At 33.0% G+C, this 13,649-nt stretch overlaps 1 protein-coding gene and 1 long non-coding RNA gene across 2 annotated transcripts; one reads left to right on the forward strand and one right to left on the reverse strand.

The window, feature by feature from the left end:
- Window positions 1-461: 461 nt before the first annotated feature.
- On the reverse strand, window positions 462-1,495 carry LOC140798073 (uncharacterized). The gene is made up of 2 exons (XR_012110774.1): window positions 1,203-1,495; window positions 462-831 (listed from the first exon to the last, which is right to left on the reverse strand). It is a non-coding gene; the product is annotated as an uncharacterized lncRNA (long non-coding RNA).
- Window positions 1,496-9,576: 8,081 nt separating this feature from the next.
- Window positions 9,577-12,895, forward strand: LOC140797697 (uncharacterized). The gene is made up of 2 exons (XM_073151332.1): window positions 9,577-9,710; window positions 9,862-12,895. Exons 1-2 carry the CDS (start codon window positions 9,694-9,696, stop codon window positions 12,893-12,895), a joined length of 3,051 nt encoding a protein of 1,016 aa, XP_073007433.1. The 5' UTR covers window positions 9,577-9,693.
- The last annotated feature ends 754 nt before the right edge of the window (window positions 12,896-13,649 follow it).

Here is a 13,649-nt window from a genome sequence, read left to right on the forward strand (position 1 = left end):
TTTCTCCCTATTGCTATGCTTATATATCTTAAGTTTATTCTTTTAAGCAGTATAAAAACAAAAGAAAGATCTTGTCGATTAAGCAAGGTGTAGAAACTTGATTTGGGAATCATAATCAGCTATCAATTCTATATTCTTTTGTATCTAATTGACTACCTAATCTTTTTCATTTTTTACTTTTCTGAGCTGTGGCTGGACTGAAACAATCTTTTTTTTTTTTTATTTTAGCAATTTCCACCAAGGACCAAAATATGTGAGGATGACCTGATTGACTCCTTTTAAAGGCCAAAATTCACTTTCTTTATTTTTGGGTGGGGGAAAGAAAGACTTGTTTTGCATTCATTTTTGGAACTAGCTGAAGTAAATTAGGAGCAAACTCTGGACAAGTCCACCAAATAGGAGTTACCTCTTTCCGTGCTTTAAGTTTAATATAAGAAACAAAAGCAAAACAATAATAGAAGTGATGATAAAATACATGTCATTATCTTAGAATTGAAGTACATGTTCCTCTGATATGAATTCATGGTCTTTGAGATAACATTGCCATCCTGTATGGACTAAAATAGACCTAAAATTGAGGGAATGAATTAAAGTTCAGATGATGGACCCAAAGCCCAGAATATACATCTTTCTCTTGAAGCTTGTATCCATTTTTCTCCCCTCCTCTCCCTTTCCCCCTTCCTCTAGGGTTGCTTTGTGTTGTTCCCCTTTTCTCTTCCAGCTCTCTCTCTCCATCTCAAGTCCTTGTTGCTGGAGCTACCACTAGAGCTGTTCCATTTCTCGATCTTGTAGATGGGGTGGTAGTAGCCAGTCGAGGCAGCATCCCACTTCCTGAGGAGAAATTTTGTATAGTAGAGTTGGTAGCAAGTTTTAAGAAATTCCATGATGACAGAAGAAATCTAGCATTATAATTATCTGGGAGCAAAGCTTTATCTAGGCCATGGCTTTCCATGCTTGCATCAATTTCCTTGAGAGAGGGTGGGTCACTCAAGCCCAGCCGAGCTTATTGTGGGGCATTAATTTATTGTCGCAAACATCAAAATCAGAGGGCAAGTTTGAAGAGGTGAACAAGTCTTTGAAGCGGTTTACAAATATGTTTCGAATAATGTTTGGATTATGAGTCTAGATACTAGAGTCTTGCTTCAGAACAAAAATATGATTCCTCCTCTCGTGAGTAGTAGCTTTTGCATGAAAAAACTTACTATTTCAGTCACCTGCTTCCAGTAGATCTCCTTAATTTTTAAGGTAAAGGTCCTCCATGATACTTCTAATCACCTTCTCCATGATCTAGGTGAGGATTTGTACGAATCTTGAGTAGCTCAATCTCGACATTCTTGATTTGCACATTTAAGTTGGCCATGTTGCATTTCACTCAGGAGGAGATGCACCAGGCAAGAGAGGAGATGTTTTTAGATAATGAGTTTTGAGGGATGTAAAACTTAGTCCAACTGACCCTACAAATGGAGGAGAAAGAGTTAGTTCGAAACCACCAATTTTCAAGGCGAAACCTTGAGGTCTAAAGTTGGTTGCTAGGTTGGTATCCTTAAGTAGAGGGTTGTGGTATGAGTAGATTGTCCGGAGGTGGAGAAGTACGGTAAAGTGAAGATCCACTACTAATCGTACCTTTTGTGATGCTTTATTTTACGACTGAGTTCAAATCCATAGCAATACATATTTTTTATTTTGACACAATTATATATATATATATATATATATATATTTGTCACGGTTAACAAAAGTGATATAAAAGATAAATTTCTTTGCATTACTTTTTGTTAAGTTGACACATAAAACCTCTTAATTAAGACGATTATATAATGTGTCACAACTACTTTAATTTTCAGGACAGGATATAAAAACTGACATAAATAATAATTTTTAGTGACAATATAAAATAAGTGTCACAATAATTATAACTTAGAGTGTCTATTTTACAAGATTGTCACTAATAATTATGTAGAAATATAAGTTTTTGTGTAAACATTCTTAAAGTAGACACAAATATAAAACTAAATAAAAATAATTCAATTAAGATGGACATATATATAATTAACTCTACGAAAAGACTTAGTGATGACTAATAAGAGATACAAAACTTGAATTATTAGTCCAACGTGAATTCCAATACCTATTTGATTACAAATAATATCTTCACGCATCACTATTATATACATAAACTAGGGGAAATAACAATAGATAATAAAATAAAGAAAAGGTATAATTTTTTTAATTTGAATTATAGATTTGCTACTTATCTTTATCTATTATCCATTCACGATGATGTAGATTTGTTCAGCATACATCATAAAAAGATCACGATGTTGATGGCGTTGAGATCTCAAAGGGATTAAACAAGTTGAATACTAGAGGGCCATGCAACTTATATAAATCAACAGGTCTTTTAATAATTTTATATAAATCAATACGGACCACATAGCTTAAAAATTTTAGAATGAATAAATGTGGGAAATTTCTAGCTCGCATGATCAAATCTCACCCAGTCTTGATTTTCCTAAATCTCTAATTATTTTTCTTATCTATATCGCAAGTAGTTAATTACGTTATCTTTACTTACACCTAGTGTCTTCTTTGTTGGTACTTTTCGCAAATTTTATTTTATATTTTCTCATCTTTTTTACGTATCTCTGTTCACATACATAAAAGAAGCTAGATTTAATTATTTTAAATTAGTGTATGTCGTCATTTTTTTTACTATCGAACCGTTTTAGCCTATTTTAAGATTGAATGATTATGTAAACCGTGCAATTACTGCAACGCTCTGATTTTTAACTAAGAATTATAAATAAACAACTAAATCCCCTCTAGCTAGCATATTCTACACCACCTCAAAGAGGTGCCAAAAGATCTTCTTTCCTAACCCGAACTTGCTTAATCTTTAATCGATAATAAAACACATATTTAGGTTTTTGCAAAAGAAAACATATAATATACCTAATATGTCCTTTTAACTCCACAATAATGACAACTAGGAATATAAATTCTATTATTAAATCCATTCTTATGTGTCTTAGCATTCACATTACACTTTTCATTATATTTCTTAACAATTGCCTTATAATCAATATGAGAAGTATTAATGTAATGACAATATGATTGAACAATATGACCACATGATGCTACTTATTTTCTTCTTTGAGACGCTATTTATTTTTCAACATGTCCATATGATGCTCCATCATCTTGGCTTTTTATTTTTTTCGTCACTTTGAGTTGTTATGCAAGTTTCAGATTAATCTTTTTACTTTTGTAGAATTCTTTGTACATTCATTATAAGCTTTTTGTAATTCTGAATCATCTTCAGAATCTGTCACATCTAGATCTTATTCATCTGCACTCAAAGATTTATTAGAAAGTTTAGTAGATAACAAAGAAGTAGTGAAAGCAACATAATTATTTTCTTTTTTGGGTTAGAGTCGTCATCAATAGAATCATTAGTATTATCCCAAATGGCCTACAAAGCCTTGCACTTTTTCTTTAGGCGATTTGGACATTCATGACCAAAGTGGTCATGCTCTTGCCATTCATAACATCTAACCACTCCTCTTTAACTTTTGCTCCTAGGTTTTGAGGCTTTAGAACTAGGGCTAACTAAAGGTTCACAAGACTTTTTGATCTTCTCTATGACTTTGCTCTCAAGCTTGTTGTCCATGGCACTTTTTCGATTTCCTAAAAAATTCCTCAAATTTTTCACAAGAAGGTCCATGATATCAGGGTGTAACTCACAATTCCCATAAGACTCCTTAAAAACATACATCCTATCTTTTAAATATGAATATTTAGATCTATCTAACGCACAAGGTTTATCAATACCTTCTCACAAATAATCTATCTCTTAAATGATCTCTCTCTAAGCTAAGAGAGCCTACCCTGATACTAATTGAAAAAACTAAAACTTACGTGAATCCTTAGATATGCTATGATATCAATTGAAAAACGTAAGAAACGCTATAGGAGATAGAGATCTATCACACGCTATAAATAATAATATGTGAAAAATAAAACGTGAAAAAGACAATCGCAAACACAACTTTTTATGTGAAAGAACTCCAAACTGGGTGAAAAACTATGGATCCAAACTCAAATCGAAACCAATCACTAAAACTTATAGTAGTTAACAAAAAACTTACAGATCACTCGCCGATTCCTATGACTCAATCTGTACCAACCTTGCTCACTAGACCACGCGTTGCATTACTTCCCGTGATAGGTTTTCAAACATCAATGACCCTCGATGTTAATCTTTCCGTCTCAATGACCCTCAAGATGTAGTTCTTCCAAATTTGATATAAATGCGTTGAGATGAGAACAATTCAGTACATTCCGTCTAAAGTTGAGAATTAATCTCTAGTAGCCTCTAAAAGATGATCTCAAAATATTGATCCACAACTTATCTAAAAAGATGATCTCCAAATTAATACTTGATGGTTCTCTCTCCTAGAGTTAGATTAAACCTCTTTACATATTTCTTAGAGATAAAATAAATACATCTTAGAAATAAGATAAATACTTTTTAGAGATAAAGCCAAATCTAAGTCAAATTAGATCTCACATAACTCTAAAAATTGCAAATTACGTGGGTGCATTCAAATGCAACCCGAATGCATTTGAACACGGTGACTTGAAGTGTGAACGCACTGCTAATGACCACATATGGACCTCTGTATGTGTGAACACCTATAAGGTGCGTTTGAACGGCCAAAACAAGCTCTCTGTATATGCAAACGCGGTGTTAGCGGCTATATGGTGTGTTCAAATGGCTCCAAAGTGCGTTCAAATGTCTCTTCAAATGGCAGACTAGACAGTTGGAATGCGAGTGGTTGTTCCTTTGTTTTTTGATAAAATTTCATACTTATTCAACCATTATGACATCATTTAAGCACTTCAGTAATGGTTCTAAAATCATGTCGAATACTTTGACTTCAAAATTAATCTTTTACTTTAATAGTCTTCATCAAATATCTCTTATCTTGTACATATGCTCATACATAAAATCTAAACACAATACATAAATATAAATTATGTTTTGAAATATAATTTGCCAATAACATAATTATAAATAAAATCTAACATATATAAAACACAAAACGGCTGCTTATATGATTTTATAAATAAAAATATAAGTATAAACAAAATCTAATCAATAATTATATATAAAATAGTCACAATCTAATTATGTAAAAGTATGTAAGCTTAGTATTATATTTTTTACAAAATAGTATATATATATATATATAAGAACATGAACATAAGATATATGAATTTGATTATTATTAATTAAGGTATATGTATCAACCTAATATAAGCTATATATGTATAATTATTATAATTAGTTAATTATTATGCTTATCATACTTTGCTAATAAATATGTTAGTGAGTACATATTTTTTAAAATAATTAACTGTGTAATTAAATCTAATAAATAATTAAAAAGGAGAGAAAATCTCTGTATTACAGTGCTGGGCTTGCAGTAAACAAAGAGAGGGGAACGAAGAGAGAAGAAAAGGAAGATAAGAAGAAAGAGAAGGGAAGGGAGGGGAAACCAAGTCGACGAGAGGCCTGGCTGCTGTTGGCTAGCTTGCGATCGGCCTTCCGCCGGCTGTTCAGTTCCGACGATAGAGATAGAGAGAGAGAAAGAGGGAGGGAGAGAGAGAGAGGAAGAAGAAGAGAAGAAAATAGAGGAGGGGGAAAGGCCTCATTGGCAGCTTCTCTGTAGTAGTAGTAGTGGTGGCCTCATTGGAAACCACACAGATGCATATCGGAATAATAAGTCAAATCAAAGTATTGAAATATCAAACCTACCAATGAACCAAAGACGGACAACCACCTCCAAAGCACTCCAAGCCCTTTTTTATGTTATAAATTGATAAAGAATGTATTAAGAAGGAAAATATTTGCCAGCAATCTCATCTATCTACCTCATTCAAAGATCCATGCTCCCCTGTAGCATCATAATCTTCATCATCAATTTTTCAACTAGATAATCCAGAAAATGTATAAAAATATTCCAAGCCCAATTCTGCAATAAAAAAATATCAATCCAAATTCTAAGACATTTATATCGCCATAAGTTTGAATTTTCAAAATTACAAATAGTTCACATATCAAAAGATTTAACAGTTCAGGTCACGTATCATTTTCCAAGTGTTTTGATACTTAGAAGTAGTTCACAGTTCATACTCATTTCTTCTTTTCCTTGATATCCTATATATTCAAAGACAAGTTTGTTTGGTTTTTTTTCCAACTTGCAGGATTCTTAAATTGCATGCTTTTTATAGTTCTAAGTCATCTTCAACATTCAACCTATTTAAATCATGTTCAACTATACTCAAAAAATCATTAGAAAGTTTAGCGGATAAAATAAAAGCGGTAGCTGCAACATAATTTTCTTGTTTAGGTTCAAAACCCTCAATATTAACCTGATAACCCTTGAGGTTGATGATGCCGTCTCAGTGACCCTCGAGACGAAGTCTTTCAAAATCTAATATAGATGAGATATATAGGAAACCTATTTAGCACATTCGGTCACAAAGCCTTCCAAAGTCGTAATATGATTTCTAAAAGTCTCTCAAAGAATGATCAAAGAGATGTCATAATATTAGATTAAAACCTCTTATATACACCTGTCATAGAGTCCAAATAAGTTTTTATAGTCCAAAACTCTTAAATGATAGTACATTAATTTATAGCTCCCTGAACAAATAACAGATAAAACAATCAATATTAAAAGAAATAACTTTAAAAAAAAAACCTTTAGCATAACCATTTTCTAAGTAGAAATAAGATACAAATACCAAGACAAATATTTAACTTTAATAAGTTTTGAAAATTTACACTAACCTAATCTAGGAGATGAATGTTTACTGAAAATACTCAATAATATACAAATAACTTTAAATAGAAAGCAAGGCAAACATGACAAAGATGGCAAGAATTTTATGTGGAAAACCTCATAAAACCTATGTATCATTTTTTCTATGATCAAATCAACCACTAACAAATATTGCAAATACAAAAATTACTTATAGACCACCTATTGAACCCTAGCCTATAACTATATTTGAAGTTCTCTTGCTCTCTAGATAAGTTGCTTCAAATGGTTGATAAACTAATCTCAATGACCCTCAACATTGGATGTCCTGTATCAGTAACCCTCAAGACAACAATTCACTCCAAGAAATAACACAATAAAAATAATTTGAAATCTCTAATGAATCCTATCTTTCTAAAATCTTCGGATCGCCAAGAATGCTTTTTTAACAATTGGGTTATTTGCAACAAAAAACCACTTGGTTTTCATTTTGATGAGTGAGGGTTGTTTCCCGTTTCCATTGCATATGAGGTTTTTTCCTTTCTTTCTTCTAAGTTTGCCCTTTTGCCATTTATTACTCATTAAATGCTGTTGGGATAATATAAGAGAGAAAGGATTCATACCTATTTTTTCTTCTCTTATGCTGTTACTGTTTCTTCTTCTTCTTCGTCTTCTTCTTTTTTGTTATTATTTATTTCTCTTCTTTTGCTACTGTTATTTTTTTTCTATCTTTTAATCTTTTTCTTTTTTATACAAGTCTTTCTAATCGCTCTTTAATTAATAAAGTAAGAGACTAATTAGAAATAGTTTAAATAAATAAAAACTTCTTAATCAATATTTCAAAATAGAACTTAATCTATATTACAACTAAATTATAATATATATTTAAAAAATTGTGAATTACTGTCAGATTTGTTTTTTGTTCTGTTGTAGATATATTTCGAATTTCAAAAAACTTCGAATACAAAAAGCCTCAAGTAACGGTGGAGGAGCTAGTGGCGATGTTAGAGGAGAGGAAGAGGGCTATATAAAGATGTATTTTTATCGTAATAATTTTTCTTTCTTAGTTGTTCATAACTTACACGTGCTTACGAGGGGTATTTTCATCATATTGTTGTCACATGACTGTCACATAACAACTTATTGACTGAAATATATAACAGAACCCTAATGGAAGAGGTTTAAGTGAGTTATTTCTAATAGTTCAGGGGGTCAGTGTATTCAGGGGTCGGTATGAAAATGGGTGATAGTTCAGGGGGTGAAAATGAAATTATTCTTAAATATAATAACAACTTTCGTTGTTTTTTTTATAGACTACATAATTTACATACTTCACCATTTTAATTAATAAAGTAATAGAAGAAGAAAAAAATAAGAAGAAGAAGCAATAACAACAAAAAGTTAGTAGTAGAAGAAAATATATTAACAACTTTCACAAATATAATAATAACTTTTATTGTTTTTAACAATTTTTATTATTTTTTCAATACATTGTAGAATTTACACACTTCACCGTTATAATTTTCATAAAAACAAACAATAATCTATAGAATCATACTTTTAGTTATTTAACTAAATATAATTATCTCACCACTATCTGTAATTAATCTTTTATTTTATTAATTAAAGAGTGATTAGATAGAATTATATAGAAAAAAGAGAGAACAATTAAGAGATAGAAGAAGAAAAAGAACAAGCATAAGCAATAACAAAAAGAAAGATGAAGAAGAAGAAAGAGAAGAAGAAAAAAAAAGGAAAAAAAATATATTAACAACTTTCGCAGATATAATAATAATTTTTATTATTTTTTTATACATTTTTTATACATTACAAAATTTACATATTTTACCATTATAATTTGCGTAAAAATAAACAATAATCATACAAAGTTATATTTTTTTAGTTATTTAATTAATCATGATTATCTCATCACTATCTCCCATAAATTTCTCCGTTATAGCGTCCCATAAATACTTAATGAGGCACTAAATGACAGGATAGAAATCGAAAATAGACCTGTCTAACCAAATTTAAAAACCAGGTGGGCTTTTCATGCAAAAACCCAACTCAATTCAACTCTTATAAAATTTGTGATACATAGAAATTCAAATATTTTATAGTCATGCTCTTACAAAGTATTTTTAAATACGTTCAAATAGATTTTCTGTACACAAATTGCCGATACCAGAATATAACAAGTTATATAGATTACAATTATTAGTCTAATATTAGAGTAAAATAGCTGAAAAGAATTTCGAATAATATATATAAAATAATTAGTACGAAAGATAATAATACTAATCTAAGAATTATCCAATCAAAGATCGCATTTAAAACAATTATAGTTGTTATAAGGACTTGTACTAACTACAAAGATATAATACTATTAATGAATTCAGTTTAATTTGGGAAAACAGTAACGTGGAAGAAGAAGAAGAAGAAGAAGAAGAAGAAGAAGAAGAAGAAGAAGAAGAAGAAGAAAAAGAGGAAAGTGCTCCTCGATCCGATAGAAAATGGTTAAAAGATAGGAGGTGCAGGGTTTGCACCTATCAGAAGAAAAATTTAGAGGGATGACTTTAACATGTAGACTATTGGATCTTAGTGTTGGTGTCCACCTCTCATTCTGTTGGTTTTCCAAAGGTTAAAAGAAAAATTTAGAGAGACGACTCTGACTCTTCTCTATACATCAAGTCATGTGGAAATTGGTCCTTCTCTTAAGTGTCTGGTGGAGCGCAGAGAAGTTTTCTTGGCAAAACAAGAGAATTCCAAGGCATGCTTTAAAGGGTACCTTGGAAGTTCACACTCCAATATCAAAACGTCGTATTGAAGAATCAATACGTTATTGATAGTTTTTCCCTTTGAAATGACCCTAAGTGAGTGGTAAGTCTATATAAACCCCAGAACTCTTTGAGTTTTTACAACAACAAAATTAACTGTCTTTGGCCTTTCAGTTAGATTTAGCTATGAATCCCTTGTTGTCTATCCTAACGTTCCTCTCGTCGGTTTTACTGCTACTCCCAATTCTCCCTAGTGTTGCAAAATTGGCATCACTTGATTCGCAAGGGAGAGCCCTCCTCCAATGGAGAACAAGCCTTAAGAGTCATGAAGCCATAGCCTCATGGAATCTTAAGACTAGTCCATGCAATTGGACTGGCATCACATGCAGTAGTGCCACGCATTCAGGGTTGAGCATGATCACCACGATATCTCTACCAGGGATGGGTCTTGTAGGGATGCTGGATGTCCTCGATTTCTCGACGTTGGCAACCTTAACAAATCTCAACCTCACCGTCAACCAATTGGATGGATCCATTCCAACTTCCGTTGCTGCTCTTTCTAAGCTCACCTCTCTTGATCTCTCTATGAATCAGATAAGTGGCTCCATACCTCCTTCTCTCAATAACTTGACGAATCTTAGAATCTTAGACTTGTCTCAAAATAATCTTTCAGGTCCCATCCCAAAAGAATTAGGAGACCTACAGAGTCTATTAAGCTTGCATTTGTCTTTGAACATCTTGAGTGGCTCTATTCCGTATGAAATAGGACATCTCTCTAACTTGAATGAATTATTTCTCCCTAATAACAGCCTAATAGGTCCAATACCTTCAAGTCTCGGGAACTTGACGAATCTCGCTCTTTTAAACCTTTGGAGTAATCAACTCTCTGGTTCTATTCCTCATGAAATAGGAAAGTTAACAGTTATGGTTGTTTTAGATGTCAGCAACAATAGCCTTACAGGTCTAATACCTTCAAGTTTGGGGAACTTGACCAAGCTCACTACCTTAAACCTTTGGGGTAATAAGCTCTCTAATTTCATTCCACATGAAATAGGTAATTTAGTGAACTTGAAGGACTTGGAACTCCAAGATAACCAACTGACAGGTCTCATCCCAAAAAATTTAGGGAACTTGACCATGCTTGAAACCATGTACCTATATAGTAACAAGCTCAATGGTGTGATCCCTCATCAAATAGGAAATCTCGCAAATATGGTTGATTTAGAATTTCCCAATAATAGCCTAACAGGTCCAATACCTTCAAGTTTGGGGAACTTGACCAAGCTCAATTATTTATACCTTTGGGGTAATCAGCTCTCTGGTTCCATTCCTAATGAAATAGGGAATCTAGTGAACTTGAAGGACTTAGAGTTCTCTCTTAACCAATTAACCGGTTCTATTCCGAGAAGTTTAGGAAACTTGACCATGCTTGAGGCCATGTACCTCGATGATAACAATTTCACTAGTATCATCCCTCATGAAATAGGGAAGCCGGCAAATCTGGTTTATTTAAATGTCTTCAACAGTAGCATTACAGGCCCAATTCCCTCAAGTCTTGGGAACTTGGGAAAGCTCAATATTTTAAACCTTTGTTGTAATCAGCTATCTGGGTCCATTGCTCCATCATTTGGTAATTTGAGCAACATCCAATACCTTGGACTAGCCAATAATCATTTAAGTACTAGTTCTTTACCTCAAGAACTAGCAAATATCACAAGCTTACAAAGAATGCGACTTGATGGAAATCAACTTAAGGGAGATATCTCTAACTTTGGAGTGTATCCCAATTTGATATTTGCGGATTTGAGCTTCAACAAGTTCTCCGGTATGCTCTCGCACCATTGGGGAGAATGCTACAATTTGACGAGCTTAACAATCTCCAACAATGAGCTCAACGGACACATACCTTCGAGCATTGGACAACTATCTAAAATCCAGGTGCTTGATCTTTCATCCAATAACCTGGAAGGGGAGATTCCAATAGAATTAGGCAAGTTGTCTCAATTGTACTACTTGGATCTGAGTAATAACTTACTCTTTGGTGAGATACCTCAAGAGCTTGGAAACCTACTCAAAATACAGAATTTAGATCTATCAGCTAACAACCTTAGTGGATCGATTCAAGGCAATTTTGGGGGTTGTCATGAACTTCTATTTTTAAAGTTGAGCAACAACCGTTTAAATGGAAGCATCCCCATTCAAATTGGAGGTCTAGTAAACCTACAAGAATTACTAGATCTTAGTCATAATTCATTTTCTGGAAGCATACCATCCCAACTAAGTGAACTAGTTATGCTACAAGTTTTGAATCTCTCACACAATGCATTGAGTGGATCTATCCCCACATCCTTTCAAGATATGGCTAGCTTAACAAATATAGACTTATCCTATAATGAACTGGAGGGGCCTCTTCCTGCTAGCCAAGTTTTCAAGAAAGCGCCGATGGAGTGGTTTACCCATAATAAAGATCTATGCTGTGAGGCGTCAGGCTTGGCTCTATGTAGTTCAAGCCCTTCAAGTAGAAGTTCTAGAAGTAAACAAAGTCAGGTTATTACGTTGGTTGTTCTACCTATTCTTGGATCCTTGGTTCTCTTCGCGGGGTTTGCCGTATTCTTATGGAAAAGGAAGAAAAGCTCTAAACACAATACAAGTGAGATTGATAAAAGTGGGTTCTTGTTAGGAAATGTTGATGGAAAAGATTTATATAAGGATATCATTGAAATAACAGAGAATTTTGATGAAAAGTTTTGCATTGGCAAAGGTGCATATGGAAGTGTTTACAAAATTACCTTACCCAGAGGAGTAAGAATAGGAGAATTTCAACTACCAAAAGAAAAAATAATTGCTGTGAAGAAAATTCATCAAACGGAAGAAGAAAGATTGATAGACAACCAGCTTTTTTATTATGAGATACAAACACTATCTGAAATACGACATCGGAATATCATGAAGCTTTATGGCTACTGTTCAACTGATCAACATAGGCTTATTGTTTGTGAGTACTTGGAGAGAGGAAATTTAGCGGTCATTCTTACACATGATGCATATGCCATTGAGTTAGATTGGATCAAAAGGTTGAATGTTATTGGAGATGTTGCTCATGCTTTATCTTACCTGCATCACGATTGTTCTCCTCCCATAGTTCATCGAGATATCACAAGCAACAATGTTTTACTTGATTCAAAATTTAGAGCTTGTGTGTCAGACTTTGGAATAGCTAGAATTTTGAAGCCTGACTCATCCAATTGGACAATGGTGGTAGGAACAAGGGGCTACATCGCACTGTAAAATGCCTTTATTTATTCGAATTCAGAAAGTTTGTGTTGATACTTCGTAAAGTGTATTTTCATACATGTGTCATATACTTGCTTTCGATAGTACGAAGATACACCTAATATGTTATTTATTTGACCCCTATCTTAGCTAAAAAATATTAAGATATAATTGCATGCCATAATAACAGTTGGGCATAACTATTTATCTATCATATTTCGTAACTTTTTAGTATTTTCTTATGAGTTTTAATATAATTAAGCTTAGTTAGCTGAAACTTCTTCTTCGATATTTTGCGAGCTTGCCTATATAATGACAAAGGGACCGAGAAATGCGACGTATATAGTTTTGGAGTGGTGGCACTTGAAGTGCTCATGGGAGCTCATCCAGAGATTTGATTACATCCTTATCATCTAGTACTATCGAACTCACACTACTGAATGATATCTTGGATCCACGTCTATCACTCCCTACAATTGAAGTTGCAAGTCAAATTTTAACAAAGAGTCAAGATAACCCTTCAATGTTTAGAAGCTAATCCGCTATGTCGACCAACAATGCAACATGTATCTCAACAAACTATCTCGCTCTCGGATGCCTCCTATCCTCAATTGATATTAATTACTATGATCTTGTCATATTGTATCCTAATGTACCGCATGGAAAACATACTTGTACATCAATTTAGGAGTACGAATTATTTCTCTCTATAGCTGTGCTTATATATTTTAAGTTTATTCTTCTAACCAGTATAAAAAATAAAAGAAAG

The sequence above is a fragment of the Typha latifolia genome, chromosome 11 (assembly GCF_019914945.1).
Source record: "Typha latifolia isolate L0001 chromosome 11, TyphaL0001v2, whole genome shotgun sequence".
NCBI lineage: Eukaryota > Viridiplantae > Streptophyta > Magnoliopsida > Poales > Typhaceae > Typha > Typha latifolia.